The 25,667-nt window shown below is 38.5% G+C and overlaps 2 protein-coding genes across 13 annotated transcripts in view; one reads left to right on the forward strand and one right to left on the reverse strand.

Annotated features, from left to right (window-relative positions):
• Positions 1-21,399, reverse strand: part of CCDC88A (coiled-coil domain containing 88A) — an 80,142-nt gene extending 58,743 nt beyond the window's left edge. For 4 of the 12 annotated variants that reach the window (XM_080408038.1, XM_080408036.1, XM_080408045.1 and 1 more), the window contains exons 1-3: positions 20,077-20,660; positions 19,862-19,962; positions 1,357-1,465 (exon numbers count right to left, since the gene is read on the reverse strand). In XM_080408038.1, coding sequence (XP_080264164.1) covers positions 1,357-1,465; positions 19,862-19,962; positions 20,077-20,139 — 273 coding nt within the window. In that variant the 5' untranslated portion in view covers positions 20,140-20,660. Of the gene's footprint in view, positions 1-1,356; positions 1,466-19,861; positions 19,963-20,076; positions 20,663-20,999 lie in introns of those variants that run through there. The other 8 variants (XM_080408046.1, XM_080408037.1, XM_080408041.1 and 5 more) reach the window with 5 other exon arrangements.
• Positions 21,400-23,107: 1,708 nt separating this feature from the next.
• Positions 23,108-25,667, forward strand: part of CFAP36 (cilia and flagella associated protein 36) — a 46,584-nt gene continuing 44,024 nt past the window's right edge. Inside the window, exons 1-2 of the mRNA XM_080408094.1 lie at positions 23,108-25,062; positions 25,175-25,293. The gene's annotated coding sequence lies outside the window, so the exon portion shown is untranslated. The remainder of the gene's footprint in view (positions 25,063-25,174; positions 25,294-25,667) is intronic.

Below are 25,667 nucleotides of genomic sequence, written 5' to 3' on the forward strand. Positions count from 1 at the left end.
TCTCACAAGACTAGAAGACAGAGAGACTGGAGAAGGAAATGGGGGAGAAGCATAGACGTTCTATGTAGCTTACACTTACCCAGGACAAACTTGAACCACTGAAGGATGGTGACTAGTTTTACCATTGATTGAGTAAGAATACTTTTTTGTTTTAAAAAACTGTAATAAATAATTTCTCACACAAAGGCTTGGAGTGACATTCACAATCCTGAATAGTTTAAAGGTTAAGCTACATAAATGCAAGCAATTCTGCCTGATACTGCTGCACTAGGACTGACAGGTACTGTAAAGTCAAAAAAGCACAGGGAACGCTTTGTATTCAAATAAGGATCAATCCTGTCAGTGTTTGTGCCTTCTGTTGCACCAGTTGTGAAACACTAATGCCTGATCAAAAATGACTACCATCAGGAGATGGAAAAGCATATGGGTCTCAGCAGGCAGCACTTATACCCACATGTAAGAGCTGCCAAGAAAAGAATGATGTGAAGCATGCATACATGTGAAGTGCTAGCTAGGAAGATGTACAGTGGTTGACCACTGCAGTAAGTGACAGTTGAGGATTTTCACTGTACTTTGGAGTTTTTGAAACCATACACTACGTGTATACACGAGGAAAAGCATGCACCAGTACAGGCTTTGCTGTGATGCTCTGTGGGAGGCAGATCAAAGATTTTCTCCCAGATCTTGACTCTCCTGGCAGAAAGGAGCAGGAAGTGTGGAAGGGCACTAGAAGACACACTATAAGGGACACTGGTGAGATGTGCAGTGTCCTACTACAGCATGTCCATGTGTACACCACTCTATCCAGGTTCTGCTTCTAGAAGGCATAGTAACCAGCTCCTACCTATCACACAAAACACACAAAAATTCAATGGCTATTTTATAGCTCTAAATTAAGTCATCACGGTATTTACTATGAATTCCCATTTGATTATTTTCACCTCACTGATTTTTTTCCTACTGAAAATCAAATTAATTCTAAAACCAGTAAAATCAATCACATTCTTTTTACAAAGACTCCATTGATAAGACTAAATGCACATGTAATAATTTCTCATAGGCACAAAAGTTGCTTCAATTCAGAAAATACCAACCAATACCACTTAATATACTATACGAGCAACTGAACATGTAGAATATCTATTACATAAACAGATCATTGCTCACATACAAGTGTTTCTAGATTACTATTATAGCTATAAATAGTGTGATAAAAAATTTGACCAGATTCATAAACAACCATCCATACAAGTATCTCAAAATATTAATCTCATTTTTGTTACACTTAAAGGCATAATTATAAAAGAATACTTAGAAACAATTCTAGGCTAAACAATACAAGAAAGAATTACTGACCTGATAGTAAGTTTTAATTTGTTTCACCAAAATAGACAAATTTTGAATCCTTAATGATGCATCGTTGTTCACTTTTTTGTTTATCCTCTGATTAGCAGACTTTGGATTACTGGGGGGAAAAAAAAAATTAAACACTCTGAACATTAATCTTTAAAGTTCTCTATATAAAACAAACTGTACAGTTAATATGTTAGTGTAACAACTTCTTGTCTTGGCTACCATGCCTTTTTTTTCCTCCAGAAGTAAATAAGGAGTTGTGGAAGTAACTGCCAAAGGCAGAAATAAATACCTGGAAACATCTGTCCCTGATACAGCTAGTCAGACCAGCACCCTTTTTGGCTATTAACGCAGTATGTAACTGGAAGCACCCATCACAATTACCGGAGAATGAATGGAAGTAGAAAGTTTTTGTGGTTCTGCACTTCTCCACAACCAGCCCCAACCCTGACGGAATACAGAAGGCACAACGCAGCTGTAATGTAAATATTCCAGCACATACTGCAGACATAAGGAATCATTCTCACTGATGCAGACAATTACGAATAACAGAACTCAGTCTGGCTACATTAACAAATGTCTGCATACTGAAAAACTACACAATGTTGTTTTGCTACCATGAAGCACAAAAATAGAATATAAGTTCTAACTTTTAGAAGAATGAGAAATATGAAATACATCGTGCTAACACACACTATATTATTTTAAATTTATTTACCAATGACTGAAATCTGTCAACAAAGAGATTATTAATTGGAGTTTGTCATGTACTTTCACATTCTACCAGATTTTTCTCTGGTTTATCTTGGCTTCAGAAAAGAAATCAATCCCTTTTTCCTTTACAAAATAGAAAGGATCTGAGGAAATGGAGATGAGTTGCCCTTTTTCAATACCTCATAACATACCAAGTTATTAACCACACACAAAACAGTGTGACAACCATTCATAGTGATTTTTCAAGAAAAACAATGCAGATTCAGTGCAACTCCCCCACAACACCCTGTAAAAAGCTTAGAGAATTCACAAGGGACAGCCCATGTGAAGTTCCTTAACTTTTACAAAGATACTTGAACCAGTTGCACAATGCAACTTTTGATATTTAATGATACTACTGTATTAATGATATTATTGTCAGATAAACATGCAGCTGGCTGGAATACTGCACTCACACAAGAAACTACCAAATTTTCACTGTCGAATTTCCTGCAAGGGTGTGTGTCTGCTGGGTCTAGTTTTATTCAACACTGTCATTAATGATGTAGACAATCAAATACAAAATACACTCACCAGAACTGCTCTTTCCAAAACTTGGGGGGGGAGGGAGCCCCCCAAAACATAAAAACAACCCTCAAAAAAAACCCTTCAAAGACCACTATAGCAATTGAGAACGATCCTGGTAAAGTCCAAAAGTGGTGTGACAGCAGTTCAATAACAACTCGTACAGACCAAGGATTATACCTGGGAATCAAAGGCATAAAGAGGAGTAACTTGCTATAACACAAAAACGACCTGAATCTTGTAGTGGGTACAACCAAATACCAAGGGAAAAGAAATGCCATTGCCAAAAAAAAGCTAGTTCATCATTTTTCATACAAGTGTTGTCTAAAAGAGAGGTAGTTACTCTACACATGGTACAGATGATGCTTCAGTTACTAAAAGTCACACCTTCAGGGAAGGTCTTGTATTTGTACTTTTTCCACAGGTGACTCCCCTGGGTTCTAAGCAGCATGCAAAGGCTCACCACAGGCCCTCCCTCAACTACGTGGGCGTACCGTATTGCCAGGTGGTGTACCGGTACACCTGCCCCTGGAGAATGGGAAGTGCCTGTCGAAAAGCACATCCATCACAGAGTGTACACCTGCAGAGTTCCTTAGAAGGACGATGAATGGAGCAGGTTACAGGTCAGCATGAACTGCCCTGGCAGGACACCGAGGACCTGCAACCCAAAAGCCACATGCTACTGATGCACATAAACTGAAGGCTGTGTAGAGGACACAGAAAAAGAATATGCATCTTAGAGAACAAATATATATTTTGTCAAAAGAAACTACATATAAGTAGTCTATAAGATCTTCAATATAAATGATTCATACGTTTCTACACAGATACTCGATTCAGCTGTAACGCATAAGTGTGAAGAACCAATACCTCAAGATGAACTCTTTCCTCTACTCCACTGAACACAGCAGTATCGTGACTTATTTTAATGCAATTTATCACTTCGATACGTAGTTTCACATATTCTTTGTATAAGTGTCACTGTAGACAATACAACTTTTTCATTTAAGTTATCTAAACAAACTTTTATTTGCCTTTTACAGCTTGCTTTGGGTTTAGCACATTAGAATTTTTAAAACATGTATTTATGTCTTTTCTTCAGTTTATTGCTATCAGATTTTCCTGGCTTGTAAGCATGAATAGAAATAACATAAAAAAACACTACTGCGAAAGAAGTCAGATCATATATAAAACACACTTCCAACACAATCATTTTTTGAAAGGAAAGCAGCAAGCATAGCATCTTTTTTCTCATATATATGAATGTAAATCCAGGAAAATTAGGACATGGATTCTTACACAGGAAATTGCCTCATTCCTAAATGCTCATCACCACGTTCCTAAAAATATTATTAACAACTGAAGTATATTTTAGGATATATTAACCAAACTGCACGACTAAAATGTCACCTTGGATTTATCAATTCAGCCAACCTACAGTTGCAAAAGAAACTAAATGGGCTAAAAATTATTGTGCTTTGCAGATGGGCAGAACTGAACTCCTTTCCAAACTGAATTCATTCACATTTCTTAAAATTCAGAAGCGAAAATCCAGGATAAATCCTGCTGACCTGATGGCATACAGAGATCAGCTGAAGTCTCCTATTTCTACATTCATATCTCCAAAAGGCTGATTTGGGCTCTTAATCTTCATCTTTAATCTTAATGACTATCGGATTATCTCCAGGCTTTTTCATCATCTTCAGCAGCATTTCTACGGCCATACATTTTAGATGACTCTCCCTTTAGAGCACTCAAAACAGTGGGCACTAGTTTCCTGGATATTTTAACAGCTCTTATTTTAGTATCAACACAAAAATTAGCGTGCAACCACAAGAATTCGAAACAGCAATGTCAGAAAAGTTCAGGTGTTACACTTTCTCATTTCAAAAGCTGTACTAGAAAATTTAGACAGATCTCCTAAGAACAAAAACTTTTAACGTTTGCATAGCACTGAATTTTTGCAATGGTTTGTAAACATAAATCGTTACACACTTTTAAGATAAATTGTTTCTATCCCAATACTACAAATAGGAAATGAACACAGAAACAAATTCCTGAACAACAACAGAAACAATCAGTGCCAAAGATATCTGTGTGGAGGAGGAAAAAGAAAAGAAGGTGAGGGCAGTGAAAGCCCAAGATTTCTTAGGGGACAAATTCTTAGTTCCCCACCTCTGTCACCACTGCCATCTTCATGTTTTACAGAACAATATTTCAATATGGGGACTTGCATACACCAAAGACACATCACATAAGCACTATGTTTTATTTGATGATATGAAAATAAAATTTTAAAGTCAGAAGTTATAACATTTGGGCAAGATCAGGAACTCTAAGGTGTCATTATACTTGTACCCGGACTTTGCTCCTGAAATCATTTCAAATGATGCACTAAAAGGTACTAATGGAATCTGAACACTTTTAGAACACTGTAGTGGACATTTGGCAACAGTGCTACAGCAAGTGATTCTTATGTTTCATCTTCTCCATCTTAATCCTTAGAAATCCAACGGAAATCAACTCTACCAAATAATGCATTAACAAAGATAACCAGAAATTTGGTGGTATTAGTCTTGTGTCAAAGTTAATGTTGATACATATTAAAGTTACTTTTAATCTTTCAACTACTGTTGAAAATAAAGTAACTTAGTAACTTTATTTCCACCAATCACTCCACATATCCTCCCCCCTGACTTTCCCCCCCCCCCCCTTTTGTTATGTAGTGTGTATCTTCATCTATCAAAACCAACTCAATGGCTAACACACATTCTTTATATTTAACAGACATTCCAGTTTTGTTTTGTTTTTTTATTATAAAAGTTAAACAGTTTTGGGTCAAAATGATTCATTCTTATATCTTAAAACAGAAAGCATTCAAGTGTTTGGAGATTTCTTTTTTCTTTGGCATTAATTGCAGGAAACTATTTACGAAACTGCAAATTTTGCTGAGAAAACTTGGGCCACAGATGTGCTCTGGAATGGTATCTTTACCACTTGAAAAAAACTCACAGTTCAGTTATACAATACTCTGCTAGTACAGAGTCAAAAATTACAATCAGAACATCAGCCCCAGGACAATGTGGTGCAGAGCAGATTTCTTTTAATAACTTTAAATTTTTCCAAAGATTATGGTGACAGGTCCAACAGAAACCCAAAACTCTAAATTCCCTTAATAGTTTTCAGTTTAACCACTTCCTTTTGAAGATCAATAAAGTTCTGTTACTTAAATATCAGCACTAACACTACTAAACTCTACCAATCATTTTTAATGTAATTGAACATGTACCCTCAGTAACTCATCAGAACTAGTAGGAAGTTTTATTTCTTTGATTTTGTCGCTTTCTTGTAAAGATTGTCATAGTGGCTCATTATTCTTCAAACACAGGAGGTGAGTTGCCTTTGAGACTCTCAATCAGCACGTGCTTGCAATGACTAGGATGACTTTGACTTAGAAAAAAAATTTTCTAACTTCCCAAAGTGAAAATCTGCTCTCAATACCTTCCAGTGAAAACAAGACTTTAGCTCTGTACACAGTAATTTAAATCTTTCTAACCACGTGATGTCACTGAATGATTATATTTAATAAACACCAAATATTAATAGGCTACCTACTAGAATGACCCACATGTTAGAAGCGTAAACGTTTAAAATCGAGACCACTGAAGAATCCTTCAGTGTTTGTATTTAACAATGTTCCCTAACCTTCAGTCATTGATTTCTAGCTTTCAGATTATGTTTGAACTGTCAGTTTTGGATTGCAATGTACATTGAATAGCCAAGAACAGGCCTGACAGATCACTTCTCACACCATGTGCTGTTACCAAAAGGACTGTGATTAGGTCCTTCAGCAGGACATTATTTTAAAGATAAATTCACCTTCAATCCCAATACTGATAACCAGGCCTCATTCTCTCAAAGCCTCCAACTTTAAAGCTCAGTAGTCTCCTTAATCCACAAAACACCATTTTAAATAATCTTCATTTAGTCAATGTTGTCCGTCTCAAGTATTGATGTCTTAATTCGTTCCTCTCAAAGAGGAAATAACATAGCATGACGTTAGCTACACATTTTCCATCACAGGTTATTTGTATAATTGTATTTTGTCAGACTGGTCCAAGCCAGGAATAAACATAGTAATTTTTTTACCAAGCATTTGAAATAACTATATTTCATTAGTTTTTCTCATTAAAGTCCAAATATTTTTCACACAAAGATAAAATTCTAAACATAAATTGCCAAAATCTGTATTGCTTTCAAGAGCACGCATCTTTAAGTTAAATTAGTTGCCAGAAAATATAAAGTATTAGAGATTTTAATAAATTACTTCTATTCCTATGTTGAATTGTTTAATTTTTACGACCAAGAAAATTTTGGTAATAATTACATTTTTATTAATACTAAAAAATTCTGCTTATTAGAATACACTTGGTCCAATACCACTGAAATAAACTGTGTTGGGAATACAAAAAGATGCAAATGAAATAATTTTGAAAATAAATCTGTTCTAAAATAGACCACTGTAGAAGACAACTTTAGAAAACAGTTTTTTTAAAAAAACATAGGATTCTAGTGGCTACTGTGCTAGTTACACTATAAACATTTTTAAGGCAATGCATGCTCTGAACTCTGAATTGCTCCTTTTATTAGGTGGACACTGAAGTGCTTCAGTGGCAAATAGCCTAGCAAAATAGGGCAAATCTGTCTAGAAGTCAATAGGAAGCAGAGCAGTAAAAGATACCCTTAAGCAATTTTACATTTAAGAGCAACCTACTTATGACAAGATACATTAATTTCAATAGCAATAAAAACAGATGAGAGCATCTATCCCAATAATGCATTAGTTTAAAAGTACTGATTACAGAGAACTTCAGTGATTTTGAAATACTATCAGTGTCATTAATTACAGATTGAGACCTCATATAATCAGGGATTATGTGTCTTTAATTTTTCATTGACCAAAATCTATCAGAAATGGGAATGTGATAGCTTAATGGCTTCATGCTTAAATCTATGCAGACTGCAAACCAGTTGTGTCCTCTCTTGCCATCTGTTCCTTGATGGTACTTAATCATTAAGTCTAGTATTACAACAGACCCTAATTTTAAATATATCATTGTTTGAATGTATTTGTTAAGTACAGCGAAATGCTGAAACAAACACTCTGGGAAAAAAAAAATCTGCACAAGTGTACATCTCAAAGGGTAATAAATATCAACTGTAACTGTGATTTAGCTTACAGTAGCACAGTATTCATTTTTACACATAAACACTGCTTGCCTAATAAAGTTATTTTTTGTGAAGTCCCTTTCATTGGAATACTGAGGCTCACTCTTGCTCTCTGCCAGATATTTCAATAATTACTGATACCACAATTTTTTGATAATTTCTAATATTCAAGCAGCATTTCCATTATTTACTGTAAGCAAGAAAATAATCACATACAAAATGTATTTCACAAAGAAATTTGATAAAGCAATGTCCTTCCACTGTGAACGTTAAAATATAACCAAGGCCTTCACTGGAAAGTAGTTGATACTCTGTAATTTGCTTTAAACACCTGTAGAGACACCAGACAAAGCAGTACCTTAAGGCAACAAAGTTACCAGAAGCACCTCTGCATATGGGGCAAAAGATGCAATTTGATCAGTTTTAAAATCATCAATCACAGTCAAAGGGTCAGTCTGCAGGAGTTACAGTATCAAAAAATGGCACAGGTTCTGAAGTACAATATTGTCAGTGTGATCTGAACCTTGTGATCACGCACGTTCTAGAAACACTGGTACAAGATGGCATACATCAAACTCCTCCTGCATCAATCAATCAGTATGATCAATTTCTGCTGCCAAAGAGTATTTCCATACTAAACCTATCAAAAAGATAAAGAAAAAAATAAACTGCACTCCTTTTCTATACCTTTGGCATATGTTCATCAGGATTTCTGTGTTGATAGAAATGGATTTAAATGGATGACTTCCCTAAAGAATAATTCACAACACAAACTATCCACTGTTGAAGGGTACAGAGAACTAAATCATTACATTTTTATCTGAAAAACAGATGTCAATAGAATCCTTCCACCTCTTGAAAAACATCATGCAAGACATGCAAGCCCTGAGGCTGCAATGATTGACAATACTGAACGATGTGATGGCCCAGTGGTATTACACAATGCATGCATGACTATTATAACTGCAGAGCCCCAGTTTGACTTGCTGAAGATACAAGGGACGTACGTTCTAGATTTGCTCAAGTATTCACTTTTGAATCCTACTTAGCCATTGTATCTTTGTGTGCTTACACAGGATCCGGTAAAAGGATGCTCTAATCTTAACTTGCAATAAGCAAGTGGTGTGATTTATACTAACCACCCTTCTCTAACTTTTTAGCAGGCATTTATGACAATCTACCCCTTACTTGTAGAACACCTGTATTTCTACCCCTGGGACAATACTGTTTGAGCAGCGATCAATGCACAGTTAAGATGGTCATGTAGTTCTGCAGACATCTGCTCAAACATCTAAAGGTATCACTACAAATGCCAAGATATCCTTTACCACAAAATAAGGTGCGTATTAGCATCTCAATTAAGGACACTTTGCTAACTCTGCACTGACTGACTATATGTACCAAAGGTTTTTTGCCTCATGCCACTGAGTTTTATGAAGTAGGCCTACCCAAAAGCCTTTTGGCCCTTGCACAAAACCCTGCTTCCTAGGATTATGTCCAACACCACGAACTGTTAGAAGGCTGAAGTCCTACATCTACTTTAAAAAAAAAAACACAACCAAGCAGCCTACAACAAATTGACTGGCTGGTGAGGAATCACAGGGAACACTGCCAAGAACATATGAGTAGATACAGAGCATACGCAGCTTTCCCACTCCCTGCCTTAGCTCTGCAGCATCTGACCAGGCTGAACTACTCACAGGGCAGCTGCACAATGCCTAAGCTCTCTTGTTGGCACTCGCTGCAGAGGAGTTGCCTAATTACTCATGGTTGAAGTGAGCTAGAATAGCAGTATCTGAAACAGTGCCACGAGCCCTTACACCAAGGAACCCTGTCTCTCCCTTCTCCATCAATATGGACCTGCTGCACCTCATGACCTCAGAGCTGCTCTGACCAACAACTGCTCTGCTGGTTGGTCTTACTGTTAGTGATTACAATTACTATTTGCACGAAGAGACATCCCCTCACATTTGTATGCTCCCAGGTTTACACATCAATGTGCACACAGTCAGACAAAATCATAGTAGATTCAAGAGGTGTGGTGACTGATCTGTAATTTCTCCCTCCCAGGGTTTTAAAGAAAGCAGAATCCAGAAGAGCCCAGATTTAGTGGATGTCCTTTCTCTTTTCCTTAACATTGATAAGGAAAAGCAAAATGTAGGAGAAAATAAGACATGAAATAAAATAGGTCAACAGTCATTTACTCAGAACACACTTGCTTCACTGAATTAACATAACCCCCAAAATCCGTAACTTCTAAACACAGAAAACAACAGCTGTCTTTATCATCAGATAGTATGAGACAACTTTACTACTATTGCTTCAACTTGACTCAGATGTATACTTTTCCCATCACACTAAAAGGTATTATGTAAAAAGTAAGTTTTCTGCCAAAGATTGAAAATAGGGAATCACTTACTACACCGAGGAACCTGGGTGAGTGTCCTGCAACAATCAATGAGAATGTGGAGTAGCCTCTGCTCCACAGCCAGCAAAAGGTATGCTGGCAACCACCACATTAAAAAGTTTCACTGACGGAAAGGAAAATCTGTAAGTTTCAGAGTGTCACAGAACACTTAGCACTGTCACACAAAATAAACACTCCTGAGTATTAAATAACTCAGAATTCCTAGAAGAAGCAACTTTAGAAACAAAACTTTTTTTGAGCAAACAGATGAGAACCAGAAAGCCTGACAAACACTCTTTACTACTTCAGCAAACCTAAGTATCTTAAAAAGGTCATCTTGTTGGGGGGTTTTTTGGTTGTTTTTTTTTTTTGGGGGGGGGGGGGGGGGGTGAGTGTGGGGTGCGGGGGGTGTGGTCATTGCTAAAGGCCTAGTATCAACTATTGTCTGAAAAGGTAGAATTAGACTGTAGTACTTGCACTACACTACTTTCCAAATTAAAACAAAAAGGCAGCAAGAGCACAGAGTCCACAAAGGACAAGCAAGAAAGGAGATGAACATTCCATAGAAAGTTTGGCTTTCTACTTTAAGCATTATGTGTCTTTTTCCCTCTCGGGGTGAGGGGGTTTTACTTCTGAAATGAGTTCAAATGTTAAGATCTATTCAGTCCAACACTAATTAACAGAGTAACTGAAAACTATCTGACTTTGTGATTAACACCTCAATGTAACTGACCATTAAAACACTGCAAACATTCACACCCACAATAATCCTGTGACAACAGTAAGATTAGCTTCACATAAGTAAGCACTCTCAGATTTGGATCACAAGGTGCAGCGTGACTTGATACCAGAGGGCAATAAAGTGAGAAAATGTTTTTACCATCTACCTTGGAAAGAACATTCTGCAGACATACAGGTAAGTAGTTTGGAAGAAACATCAGAAACATTTATACAAGAAACAGAATAGAGCCAGCAAGTTGTCATCACAGATAGGAAGCAGCGAGCAGCACAGAAGGAAAGCAAACAAGCACTTATTGCCCTCAGCAAATGACATTTGCGGAGCTAACACACTTACCAAGATATGTAAAATATATTAATGTAAGGGAAAGTAATGTAAGCAGGATTTAAAAGCAACACACATTTATAAAGTCTTCTTCATTTAAGCTTAAAAATAACCTCTTAAAAGATTATTGTTTGTATATACAAGTTTTTCTCTTCTACTCTAACCAACTTCCAACACAACAGCATGGGCTTTGCTTTATTTGATAATCACAGCACTACCTTATAGTAGAACTTGGAAAAATGTTCATTCATTTTATCCTTTACTCTGAACTCTGCTGAAGCTATAAATTCTCAAAAATAATTAGTTAGTTCTTGAATTCAAAATTGCCTGACCATAGGTAAACATCGCACCCAGTAGTCAAAAATGCACGAAATACTGATGTGAGATCAGTCTAATGAGATGACATCAAAGCTACCTGACTATTGCACTTTTAGTGACTAAAAAGATCTTAAGTTGTAAAAACAGTGCCACATAGATTTCCGTTACATACTTTAGGTTAGAACATTATGACTCTAGAATTTCCCTTTCTTACCAAGCACAATAAACCTTCTCTAAGTAAATCAATAAAATATACATCTTCATCTTTTTCCTTACAAATTTTTAGACCACCAAGTGACAGATCTGAGCCCTTTGTATAGATTATTACCGAGAATGAGACAAATTCAAATACAATGGATAGAAGGGGATTGCCAAAGCCAGTAAGTTGCATTTCTTGCAAAAATTTTATCTATGCGAACAGCTTCACTGCTTCAGCACACTAGCCGAAATGTGTTATACATTTTGCATGTGCATCAATTCATGTGCAAGCTCCTACTGAATTAGATACAAATAGAACAGTACATGAAGGACCTTACCCCTATTAACTACCAAAGCTACAAGGTAAACATACATATAAGGGCCTGTAAAAGTGCAATTTTTTAATCTTAAAACATAAATATTAATATTCTTGCTAAGATGCAAACAAGCACTTTGTAAGTATGACACCTGTCTACATTCTATCATACATCAACTAGTATCTGTATTTTGTTTCTGTCTGGCATACACAATGCCCTGAATATATAGCAAGTATATTCCCAAAATACCAGGAAGTGACACCAGACTTTTTTTTGCTCAAGGGCTTAATTAAGAAAAACAGGTATCACACAAACAATAAAGACCAAATATTTCCCTGCAGTTTAAAATAAGATTAATTTCTGTAATAAACCTAAGTGGACTCTATCTCCTATCAGTATAGAAAAGGAAACAATTTTCAAGTATATCTAAACATGCAACATGAAGTTTCAATCAACAGCCAGGAATATGATACAAGCTGCTTATGAGTTCATCCCTTACTATTTCCCAATCCAAAAATACAACACAAGATAATTTTTGCATTTTCCTCAGAGTAAGCTAATGGGAAAACATACCAACAGAGTTTGGGTCCAGCAGTAGCCTTGCTTTGATTCAGTGCCTTAACATCAGTTAGTCTGATGAAACAAAGTGGGGGCATTTTTTAAATACTGCTTAAAAACAACTGTCTCAGAGGCCCTGCCTCTTTGGAGCATAAATACAGGGCTCTCTAAAACAAAGCAAACAAACAAACAGAGACTCCCACACAGTTATTACCAAATAATCTCTGACCACTGAGGTCATGTGCTCTAACAAAGCAACATTTTGAAAAAAAGTCTTGATCCCTGAATAATTACTACAAAGGAAAAAAGTCGCACAGTGTAAAAGGCAAGGAAGGGAACAAATTGGTATTTGGTTTACAGAAAAAGGAGGAGGAACCAAAAATAAGAATAACATATGAAAGAACACAAAGCTAAAAAGCCCCTTCTTCACAGAAGAAACAAATGAGGAAAATCTAGAAGCTTCACAAAGTTAGCATAGAATTAAGATGCGCCTGATTTAGCAACCAGTTTGTCAGTTAACTAGATTAGTTTTTAAAAGAAAAACCAGAGCACAGCAATACTTTGCAAAGGTTTGTGGTATAGAGATCCCCAAACTAGCCATATGACCTGAAGAAGTATAGTCTTGCCAGCGAAAGATGCGAGCTGATCAGCTTAGGTAAGGTATTCGTAGCTGACTTAGAACTCTGGAATTTACTGCTGCTATGCTACCAAGAAATATGGCAACATTGTAGGGTGGCTTAAGGTGTCTCAGCCACCTGGGCAAACTGACCTTTCTGGTATAAAAATCAGAGCAAAACAAGTTGTGTATTGCCTTTCCTTACAACACAGGGAGACAGAACGCTGGCCACACAGAAGCAGAGGCAGGTAAAGAGCAAAGCCAGCCCTGCAAACAGAAATACTACAGGCAGCCATAACTGGAACTGCAAAGCTCACCCAGCCTCAACCCTGGGTGCTGCTAAGGTCAAACGATGCTTAGATGAGCCAGCCACTCAGCCACCACCCCGAATGGCTAAAGCTCGCAGCACAGCTGCTAGCATGAAGCTGGGAGATGTCTTCCTCTGGCTCAAAGTCACACTCATAGCATTCTCCACATGGTCCTGTGATTTCAGCTAAAGCCACCTCTGCCCTATGTAACAGCAGCTCTGTTCAGCAGTGCTGCACTGTGCTCTGTGGCTGTATCTGCTCTGTTACCTCACACAAGCATCTCTGCCCTGCAGTCTTCAATGTAGCATAAACGTGTCTTTATATATAAAACAGCCTTTACTGAGCTATGTCTTAGGAGACAGCTTGCCAGCACACTCATAACGATTTTCCTGACGATGAAACATACAAAATATATGCCTAGAAAGCTATGAGTAAGTTTATTTAGTTTTTTCATAGAGTGCTTTGAAACAGCACATAGAATGTGAGTGAAATGCAAAATACTCTGAAAATAAAAATATAATGCCATAGTGAAAATACATTGTTTCCTTGACAGAGTATTTTCAATGCTGGAACAAGTTACTTTGATTTTAGATCTTCCAACTAAGGTTGTTATTTATGGAAGAGGTAGATACGCTCAATAAAGCATCTTTGTATGTATTAAGAAATGTTTTTTAACACAAACTTTTATTCCCTGGCCCCAGCTGCTAGCCTAAACTAAGGATGGCCTAAGCAGTATGCCACCAAAAGAAATAAGGAAACAAAGACAGCTATGCAAGATAGCACCAGAAGAAGAAAACAAAGAAGTGGATGTATACATGCAATGGAAGATTAGGTTCTTTACTTCCTAATCTTCAAAATGCTGTAAGAAACAAGAATGAACCACAGAATAGTGGACTGCATGGAAATAAATCACAGCAGACAGGATGAAGGAGAATGGGCATCACCTGTGGAAAAGTGTAAAAAAAGTATAAAAAACGTAGTAAAACGGAGACATAAGCAAATATCAAACACTGTAAGCGTTCCACATTGACACGCACTCTTTTTCCCTTTAGCTGTCAAAAAGCCAAGCATCTCAGAAGTATCAGCCTACATCCACTTCATCTGCCCAATATAAGTCTCCCTGCATGCAGATGTTCAAGTCCAAAATTAATCATCATTACACTATAAGAACTATCTTTTCCTTTTTTGTAATCAAAAGGTTCCAATATCAACAATCTTGACCACAGTGCACACTGTGCTGAACCAATTTATTAACAAATTTGTTTCTTAATTAAAAAAAAAAGTGGTTTAAGTTCAGCTTTCCTTAAGAAAAGTTTAGGCCATACTGCTGCAGAACCACCCTTAAGAAGAACAACTCTCACAAACAACTAGAGTGACATCTACCTCACATCTGTGGAGGCCTTTCAGAGCACGTCTGAAAACTGTAAATCAAATCCATTTGCTTCATGAAAGTGAGAAAGGTGCGGCATTTTTTCTGGGATATGTGCTTGTATTTTTACTGCCAAACCCACCAATTTAATTTACCCCAAAACTTTTTTCCATTTCCCTGCCCCGACAGAACCTGGCTAAAGCTGCCTCTTGCTATTTGGTCTTCTTCACCAGAAAGAGTTAATTGGAGTGCATGTTCCTGCACTCTTTCACAGAGCCAGGCAGCTGGCTCAAGCACTAGAGATGGAGTCCAGTTTTCAGGAAAAGATATAGGCCAGAAGTATGGGCTGGCAAGCTCAACTGTTTGGAAAAAAGCGAACTAAAGACTAGGAGCTCAGAATAGGAGTCAGTGAAGCAGTCTACACATTCTAGGCACACACCACTAGAGCAGTGGAAGGAAACAGTCAGCTGCTACACCTGGAAAATTCTATGGGCATGAAAGGACTGCATGTGGATCCAGTCAGTGAAAAACAGGGGGAGAACAGCAAACGGGAGAAAAACAGGAGCATAATAAAATATTTCATCCTTTGAAGTAATTTTCAGCATGTCTGGATACAACAGTGGATAGTATTGAGTAATATTTTCAATGAAGACAAACGTTATGAATGGAAGACTGATGAAAGTGGACAGGTTCTCCAGACAGTGGATTAAATGAACTCAGTTTCAGAGTTTGGTTCTATATATTACATATTCTGCGTACAGTATTGTCCAATAGTGCCTTTAAAACTGACCAATTTCCACAAATACATAGTGTAGTAAAATAAAACTATTAAAACTGTAATATGGTTTTGAGTGTTTGTTACTTGGCCAAATATTAATGGTGGTGCTGAACGTAATGAAAGTCCCCGTCTTGCAAGTACTTGCTGTTGTCTATTTTTGTTCAAAGAACCCAGTAAGACTCTTGTTAGTTTGGGAACCACAGTTTGTACTATGAGACAAACTTCTTACACAATCCTACTGGAATTCAATTAACAAGTATCAGAGAACAAAACCTATTAGAAATGAAAATTAAACACACTCAGAAAACGAGTGTGTTTGCAAGAATACCTTGATCTTTTGGGATCAAAAGAAGGGTATATAAACACTACAGTGCTAAAACAATAACAACAAAAAAATAAAATGAGGTGTTGTTAGTCAGGTTCTAGAAAAATACAACTAGGACAACTAAGAATCATCTTACTGTAATTGCACCATTTGTTTTAGTAGTATACACAACATTTTACTCAAGCACATGAGCACTTCATAACGTCAGAAGTATTATGATATAGAGGTATATTAAAGGTATGAAGTATTCTTGGTATGTTCCTTCACGTCCCTGCCACAGCAGAACACCACTGCAGTGGATCTCTTGCTTTCTGATTTATTTCCAAGAAGCATGACCCCTTTTTGTATCAAAGAACACACAGATAAAGGCTCAGATTTAGAAAGACAGATGGGTTTCTATCCAGAAGTATCAGATACTGACTGATCCCAGCAGAAGGCAGGTAATCAAATACTTTTGAAGAACTGGACCTAAATTTAAAGGGGAAATGAGAGAAATTCTCTCAAGTTAGGGGCTGATATTGAAACACAGGAACTCTCCACATGTAAAAATAAAACAGAATTTAAAAAAAAATATTAAATTGGCGTGTAACATCTCTAGCAAAGGAAGAGCTCTTCAGATGTATTTGGATACCAAATGGAATCTGTGTAATTTTCCCATGTACTAAAACGTTCAAAAAATCAAAAGCAAAAGACGTACAAGAATATAATGAATTATTCTTTCTCATATATGAGGTACTAATAAATTCAATGCTGATAAAACCTGACTACCTCCACACCATTATCCTGCAACTATTCCAATGCTGACATCCATTTCCTGTATCTGAATCATGACAATCATTGAAAATAACTTCGGTGCAGACAAGCACAAGGCGGGAGAAATGCTGTACTAACAAACTCTTACTTGCAGCTGAAGGTAGGCAGAATTAACTCTTTTTAAACTGAACAAAAAGCTTTCTCTAAGTAACGCCACTTTTTTTGATAGCATAACTGTTTACAAACCTTTAAGTAACAACACCACTTTTTCTGATTGTGTAACTGTTTACAAACCATGCTCAACACTTTTATGGTCACAGAATTTGTTTTTCAACATTCGGCAAAAATAACGTAAGTATTAAAAGTATGTATAAAGCAGCACCACAGCACCTCTAACAGCCTCTACTTGTTCAATCCTTTAAGGCCCTTTAAAGTGTCTGCAATGGCTTTCCAACCATAGGAACCAACCTACACCACAACCACATGACAAAGCCCTTAGTTGACAGGTATACACTAGCTGTATTCTCACACCAAAACACGAACAACCTTAAGTATCTCAAAACTAGTCTAAATAGTAAGCACCATATAACACAACTCATGTAAAAAAACCCTCATGTAAAAAACCCCAATTTCTAGTGGTGCTTTCCACATATTTCTATGAACGGCACTCCTGGTGACTTCTGCAAGCACATTTCTCTATAGCTTCAAGCTCCTAACCACAGACCTCTAGTTCTCATGTGAAGTACGTAATTGAGAGTTTTTAAAAAAACAAAACAAAACAACCCTCAACATTCTGAAGAAAAACATTTTCCTTTTGAAGTCACATGATACAAATTTTTCTGCCACATTTCCTCAACATATGGTAGTAAAGACTGAAAGAAAAAAAAAAAGGAAATGGAAAATACTGCAAGTTATATTGATAATTAGTCAGATCTGCGCCTTTAAAATGTTTTTGCAAATGAGGACACATTCAATGGTGGATATTCAAAGTGAATAGGACTAGAAGTTAACACAGGCTTCCACAGTGACTACACTAGAGATAGAATTAGTCTGCAAAACATGAAAAAATGTTTCCCCTCTTTCAATCCTGGCAAATAACCCAAAACAAACTAAACATCCCCAAAGAAAGAATGCAGTTCTGGAAACTTCAATTCTAAGTAGTAGTCAATCATAATACACTTCAGTCACCCCCAAAAAAATTAAATAAAATACACCTTCCAGTATAGTTACATATTTCTAAAATCAGTTTTATTTGTACACCAGTTTGTTTACACACAAACTACCTTAAACTAGAGGTGTAATTGTTCTGACTACTATTTATTTGAAACTTGTATCTCTCATGTGGGTTGTTTTGTGGGTTTTTTTTTTATACATACACACACAACTCCTAAGCAAACTACAGTAATCATGACATAGGGTCAAAAATGCACAAAGCCAAAACCAAATTCAACACACAGTGCCTTAAGCATGGGAATGATCCCTCTTGGCAGCTTTCCATTTTACATATATGTATCCCACATATGTATCAGATATCAACTTATACTCTTAGTATTGAAAAAAATTACTGATAAAGTTTAATTTCAAGATTATATTCTTTGAAATCACCTTGTTTCAGTTCCAGTACTAAATGTGCCTTCCAGCTGTCAAACATTTTCACCAAGCGGAAGCTCTGTGTGTTAAATGCATAGTCGTAATTGACAAGCTACTTAATTTGTGTAGTCCAAAAAAGTAAAAATTGCAAAATAAAAATAGTATGCTTCAGTGAATGTATCACTTGAAATTCTTATGAAAATATGCCAGAAATACACTCAAGATTTTTTTCAAAAAGTTCAATTTCACCAGGTTTTCCATGTTTCTCAGTATTACAGAAGTGAATACTTGACATTTTAGTTGCACAATAGTAGGTGACCAAGAAAAAACTGCTTTCAAAAGCATGTGAATTCAAACTTAAACATGGTAACATGCAGATCTTTTCACACAGATTAGTTATACAAGCTGAATCCCAACAGCAAAAGCTTTTAAAGTCCTAAAGATGAGTAAAACTATAAACAGAGTAAAAGGTTGCCCATCACTGAGCAGTGTTCCTGCTCAGTCATCACTGAGCTGCCAACACAAGCTGCTCATGCACTGATGTATCCATCCAGACATACATAAGCCTACATTTTTTCATACCTATACAAAAGATATGTCTCTGTAAAGACCTAAAATGTTAAAAAGTATGGATACTTTTTTTCCACTAGTAACACCTTTATGATTCTATCACTAGACACTTGACAGAGGTGCTACTCTCTAGCATTACAGTAGCAGGCAACATTCCAGTCAAAACTGTGATTAACAGAAAGTAGTTATAAAAAACTTTTTCTAACCATCAGTTTCCAATAAACAATTTATAAAACCATGTAAAAATGTTTCTTCTGCAGTTCATACCCAGAAAACATTCTATACTCACAATTAAAGCATTAGCTTTACTGCACAACTGCTATCTACTCTAATTTGGAACTGTGAAAAATGAAAAGGAAGGAGTTAAAGAATGGTCCATTTGCTCAGTAAACAACATTATGTGACTAGCATACGATCCTTAAGTTATGTGTCACATGAACTAAGATATGTATTAGAATCTTATTAGCCAAGCAAATTTATTCAGAATTTTGTTTATGAGCGTGACTTACAGTAGAATGAACCTTTATGCTTCTCAGTGGAAATCTGGGAAACTATTTACAGTCATCCAATTTTCCAGTAAGTTCTACATATCATGATTCAGCCAGTATTACACTGTACATCCTGCAAATACATCACTTGGACATTAAACTGTAAAGAGTATCTGCTATGCTTTGAAGTCTCCTCTTAACTGACCACATGACTCCTTCAAGTATAAAAGAAATCAATTTAAGGTCAATGTAGGGAGGAAGAGTTTTCATAAGAAAGCAAAACATACACAAGAAACAAGATGACAGTGAAAAAATAAAGCCAAGGCACAATTTGCAGACTTACATTTGCAGCATGACTTCGTTCAGAAACACGCCATCCACTAGCGCCACATATTCTTCCAGGTTGGTCCCATTTCCTCCAGCTAACGGTCCAAACGTCTTAACCTAAAACATAATCATCACCACCGTGACACTAACGCCACCTTACTCTCTGCCGCAAGGCATTTATCTTCAAACAATGAGCAAATGAATAGTGTGTGAGGAAAAATGAATGCTTACCCAGGTGACAAGAGGGCTAGACATGAACTGCTCCAAAAGGGGTGTGAATATTTCGTTCTCCATTTTACAAAAAAATTGACATCAATGTAGCTCCTCTGATGCAAAAAATATGAAAGTCCTTCACTGTAGCAACTCTCGGAAATGCTCCAAGGATTTAGCTGAAGTAAGCAAACCCCATTTTCACCAAGCAATGCAACAGCAACAACAAAAAAGTCAGTGCACTGGCAACTGGGATTTGTCTTCCTCTTTCAAGAAAAAACGCATCTGAAAGTCCATCTACACGTATTTCAGCCTTTCCATTGATGTCTCTCCCTTCCTACATACCGAAGGGGTAGAAGGAAGGAAGGGAAGAAAAAAGGGAGGCTGCCTAGCTACTGGGATTCTGCATCAGACAAAAAAAGAAAGGAAGGAAAAATCTGCTTCAGCAGCGGCAGCACCTCAGAAAGGAAGGAGAAATTCCAGTAAAACTCTGCAAGCTCATCCTGCCCCTTCCTCACAAAAAAAGAAATCCAGGCGAGGGCAGGCAAAGAGGAGCAGGGACCCCCACCCCCACTCACAGCAAAGCCCCCCCGGCTGCTACTGCACACAAGAGACTCCCGCTGCCCCCCACCCACCCCCGCAATGGCACAGGCAGCCCACAGAGAGGGAACCAGCCCCCAGCAGGGATGAGAGGCTATTTTAAATCAGTTCCCTTTTCTAACCCCTTCCCTTTTTCACTAAACTACGGCGCAAGACAGCGACAGGACCGGCACGCGCCGCCTCGCCTCACAACCTCGCCCTTCCCCCCCACCACCCGCCCCCCGTCCTCTCCCCTCGCCCCCCGGGTCCCCGCCGCCCCCAGAGCCCCCCAGCCCTGACGCCCAGCTCCAGCTGTTCGCCTGCCGCCCGCCACAGGCTCCCGCGGCACCAGCTCCGCTGCCCACCCCTTCTCCCAAATAACGGCCACCTCGCCTCAGCCAGGCCGGCCGCGCCGCATCACTCGCCCCCTCTTCCCTCCCACACCAACGGGCGGTTCCAGCGTATGGATCCCTCCGCTCCGGTCTGCGTGCGGCAGCCGGTTATCCCTCCGCCAGCCCGGGTCCCGCCGCCCTCAACCGCCGCTCGGGGATGGCGGCGCAATTAGAAAGAGGCGGGGCCGGCGGGAACCGCTGCAGGACTCGTGCACGGGCGCTGCGGCGACGGCGGCGCGCGAGCCCAACGGCCGCGCCGCGTGAGGCGGGAGGGCGGGAGCCGGCGGGCCTCTGCCCCGCAGCGCCGTGAGGAGAAGTGGCGGGGTCCGGCGTGCGTAGGTCTGCCCTCGCCCCGGGGCGCGGGAAGGGAGGTGGATGCTCTTCGATTCCCCCTGTGAGGGAAAAAAGGTGCCGGTGAGGAAGAAAGGGGGGGGGGGAAGGGAAGAGGGGGGGAGGGAAGGGGAGTCGCTGACGCCCTTGAAGAGAAAAATGAGGGTTTATGGCCCGATCCGCCCCCCAGCCACACACTCCCGCCAGCAGAGGAGGGAGGACAGGTTTTCTCCTGAGGTGAAATCCAGACACACCACGTTAACGCAAAATCCAGCTTTCTGGAAAGGTTTAGCGGGGGCAGAGGAGCCCTGGGAGGGGGGCGACCTGGTTACAGAAAAGCAAATGATGACAAGCAATTTGCTTGCCTAAGCTATTGTCCTTAAGCTATCTCCTGCCACTTGGGTTTCAAATCTCCAATGCTGCATCAACATACGGGACCGTATCTGCTTAATAGATCATGTAGTTTATTGACAAAGCATTTTGCAAAAATCTCAAACTAAGTCCAGCTTCTCTCCCATGTAGTATAAATCACATTGCAGCAGAATTTTTCCAAATACCTTTAGTTTTACACACCCAGTAAAAAAAAAAAAAAAAAAGACAGACACCACAAAACAGTGCAGTAAAAGTGACTGAAATTAAGTCCTTTTGAAAAGACATCATAGTAACAGCTAAACAGATTAGGGTTTTTAACCAAAAACTGGATAGTGATTGTCCTAATGGTCCAAGATTAAGAAAAAATTCCAGTCCTAACCTTTTCCCCATATGTGAAACTGAATAAAATGTCCATGTAAAAGATGTTAAAAAATTATAGACCTTGAAATATTAGTATGTAATTTGTATTCCAGGGATTTATTTTTTAAAAACAAAGTTGTATAGTTAAAAGTGACTTTGTTTTGATTCTCACAATTATACATTTTCAGCAAAAATCAAGTCATTCCCTTCCAAGACAGGTCTTTAGAGTGAACTGGTAGTCCTCCTGTGAAACAAAAGAACTAAGGAAGGGAAAATCTGCAGTCTTGGATCTGAATAAGAATCTGGTGATCCAGTGGGTGAAATAACTGCCAATAAACTACTAGTCCTTAAAGGCAACTACAAAAGCATTTTTGTAAAAGCCTGACTAACCAACCGCTAAGCTCCCTGTTTCTGGCAACAGTATATAATCTGCAATTGTGCATGCAGTACTTACTATGGAACTTCCCTGGCTCATCAGTTTGTTCTTGTGTGCTCTAATTAGGCAGTAATGACTTTGGCATAAAGCAGTTTCTAGGAATTAAGAGACTGGCTAGTAGAAGTTGATAGCCCATGTAGTAGTCACATGTCAGTAACACCAGCTGGCTCATGAGTTCCTGAAAAACATTTTCTACCGAGATTTCATAACATAGAGATGAAGATTTCATTAAACAGTTTTTATTTCCATCCACACCATGCAGTTTGCATGCATTCTCAGCATTGCTGGTTGTCACTGTTCCTTCAGAAAGCCTATTATATTTTAGAGAAATACTGCATAATATCTTCATGAAACACAATGTAAGCAGTTTTATCTTATATGGTTTACAGTTCCTTATTAGAACTGACAATTAGTACAAGAGAAAATTTCAGACAAGGTATCCAGAAACATTCATGTGAGTTTCGGTTTGTTGTTTGGGTTTTTTTTTCAGATTAAGAGCCTCAAAACCTGTGAAGAAGCTCTATAGTTTCTGTAGCTTACACTTTGTCAAACCAAGTGTAAGAATTATTTACAATGTAGTAATAGCTAGAGGAAATTGGATGAGCTAGAGGTTATTCAGTTGTCTTTGGTGTTCATCACATAGGCACTGGCAGGATACCTCTACATGGCAGGGACATTGTTAGTACCTACTGGTATAGCCAGGCTTGTTTGACTGTGGCTTTCCTGGACCAGCTCGCTCGCTTGTGCTCAACCACAGAGAGATTCAAACTAGTTATTTAAAATGCAGCCACATAAGGGAGGTGAGACAACTTGCCATAGGACGGGAAGCTGTCTACCTTTAATTGCTGAGCCCTTGCTTCACAGACAACCCTTGAAATGAAGTAAAAGGTAGAAAGAATTCTTCGTCTCGAGTTGTTTTTCTGATTCCAAACTGAATATGGAAGGCATCCATTTTTAGCATAGCTGTCAGGAGTCTTCAGGACTATTGATCCAGGAAATGCTAAGAAGTCACAGCTGCACTTCAAGTGGCAGGGCAATATCACTATAATCTGTAGCTTGTGATATATTTGGCTGCATTGGTTTAGCACTTTTTACGTGGGAAGACTCCTAAAAACAAGTTTGATGACTACATTTTCTAGTGATAAGTCCCAGAACTTTGTTACTGCAATTCAGAACCGGCTGAGGAAGTTGGCAACCTGAGTTAGAAATAGAGAAAGCTCATGGCTGCTTATGTCTCAAAGTGAGAACTGACTGAAATCCTCCTCTCTCCACTCCTTCACCCCCTGGGGTGGAACTGGATGCTCAGGTGTCTGGTGAAGTGTATGCTTAGACCAGTACCACTTCCTCAGTTAGCAAACCAGCGGGCCACCTCAGATAGTAAGAGCCCATCTTTGTGCCTCTCCTCTCATAATCCCAGAACTGTACACCTCCTAAAAATCACACTCCTAGCTTTCAAATTTCATTAGTGTATATGCAGCTTTCCTAAATGATATGATTCAATTTGAAATTATATCTCTATCTTCCCCTTGGAAAGCAACATATTCTATTTTGGCTATAGTAGAAGCAATAAGATAGTTTGAATTATTCTTTTACTTTGAAACACTAGGTTTAGTAATAATTTTCCTGCATTTAAGTTTTAATAGTTTAAACTATTCTAGAAATGCATATTCTGGAATATTTTGGAACTAAAAAATGCAGAGAACCATCTTTCACATCTCCATTCTCTAGAACAGTCAGTATTTAATACCATGTATGGCCTACTAATTCTGAAAGAAAAGATTTAGAGATTAACCTTGTTATTTGAAATTTAGTGTTTGTTCTTCTATGGGTAAAGCATCCCCATCTTATTTCTATTGGTACCACAAAGATTCTACACAGAAGACAGGGAAGTTATAAAGAATCTGTGCCTAGACCCCAGATCTGCAAATTATAGAATTACTCGTGATCTCACTTTAACTTCTTTTCCCTCATAGCATAATTTCCTATGCCTGTTGTTGCAAAATAAAAATTGAAAAAGAATGACTAGAACACAAAGTAATGCCTTGAGTCTGCATACAAAGCGTAACTGTGTACAGCCCCATTTACCTCCTGAGAGTTTGAAAAAAAAAATTCTGGTCAGCCCTGCCCACAGTGAGCCAGGGGAGGAGCCTCGTTTTGGAGAAGATCTACCCATCTTTAGCTGATGCAAGAGACCATGGTTTTCTCTTCCTCTCCTACACAAGCAAAGGAAAGTGCAGCAGAGACAAAGCTCTTGCTGCTGTTTTTGCGTACTGATCTGCACAGCTCAGTTGCTAGGCCTTTGCCTGGCCTGGCAAAACATCAGAAGAGGGCAAAACAGGAACCATGGATGCTTGGGATCCACAGCAACGTTATGAAAGTGCAGTCAAAACTAGAATTTTCTGAATATGGGCTGACTTGACAGGACAGTGGCTGGTGAAAACTGCAAACTAATGATAAGGACAGTCACCATCCTTGTCCTATCTTTGCTCCCGGAGAAACCTGTTTCCCTGTAAAGCCAGGGCTATAGGAGTAGATAAGGTAATAAAGGGAAGAGTAAGGGCACTGAGGGGTCGAGTCTTTTTAAGTATGGCTAGGAATTCCCAAAGCTCCCACAAGTACAGTAGACTAGAAGTTACTTCTTGTTCCACAGGAGTGGAAAGACGGGGAAATCCCACAACAGTTGCTGAAGATTTCTTCCCTGCTACTGCATCTGCTCTGATGTGACCAAAATTCCCCATCAATTTGAAGGGAACTTCCTGAGCAAGGACTGTAAGTAACCTCAGAATTAGAGTATTTGGAGTGAAAAATTAAGAACAAAACAGTAGGGGGTTAGGGAAAGTGGCTGTTTTCCATTTAAGGTTTTTCCACACATCCCAGACATTTTACAGTTTATGTCCAGTTTTACTAAGTAGCAAGAAATAAGTATAGAGACAGCAGACAAAGAATATCCTGTACGGTTATCTGTGATTCAAGACAGTTCCCCACATCAGTGTCAGTGCAAATGCATCAGAATTTCCTGTCAGATAGAATGCTAGTCGCAGGAACAGGTATTTACAATTTCCAGCCATGGCTGGCTAACATATCCACATCCATCCAATTCCTTTTTAGCCATGTGGATATTGAATCCATCATTTTCAATTATT

This window comes from Falco punctatus (assembly GCF_963210335.1).
Source record: "Falco punctatus genome assembly, chromosome: 12".
Taxonomy (NCBI): Eukaryota; Metazoa; Chordata; class Aves; order Falconiformes; family Falconidae; genus Falco; species Falco punctatus.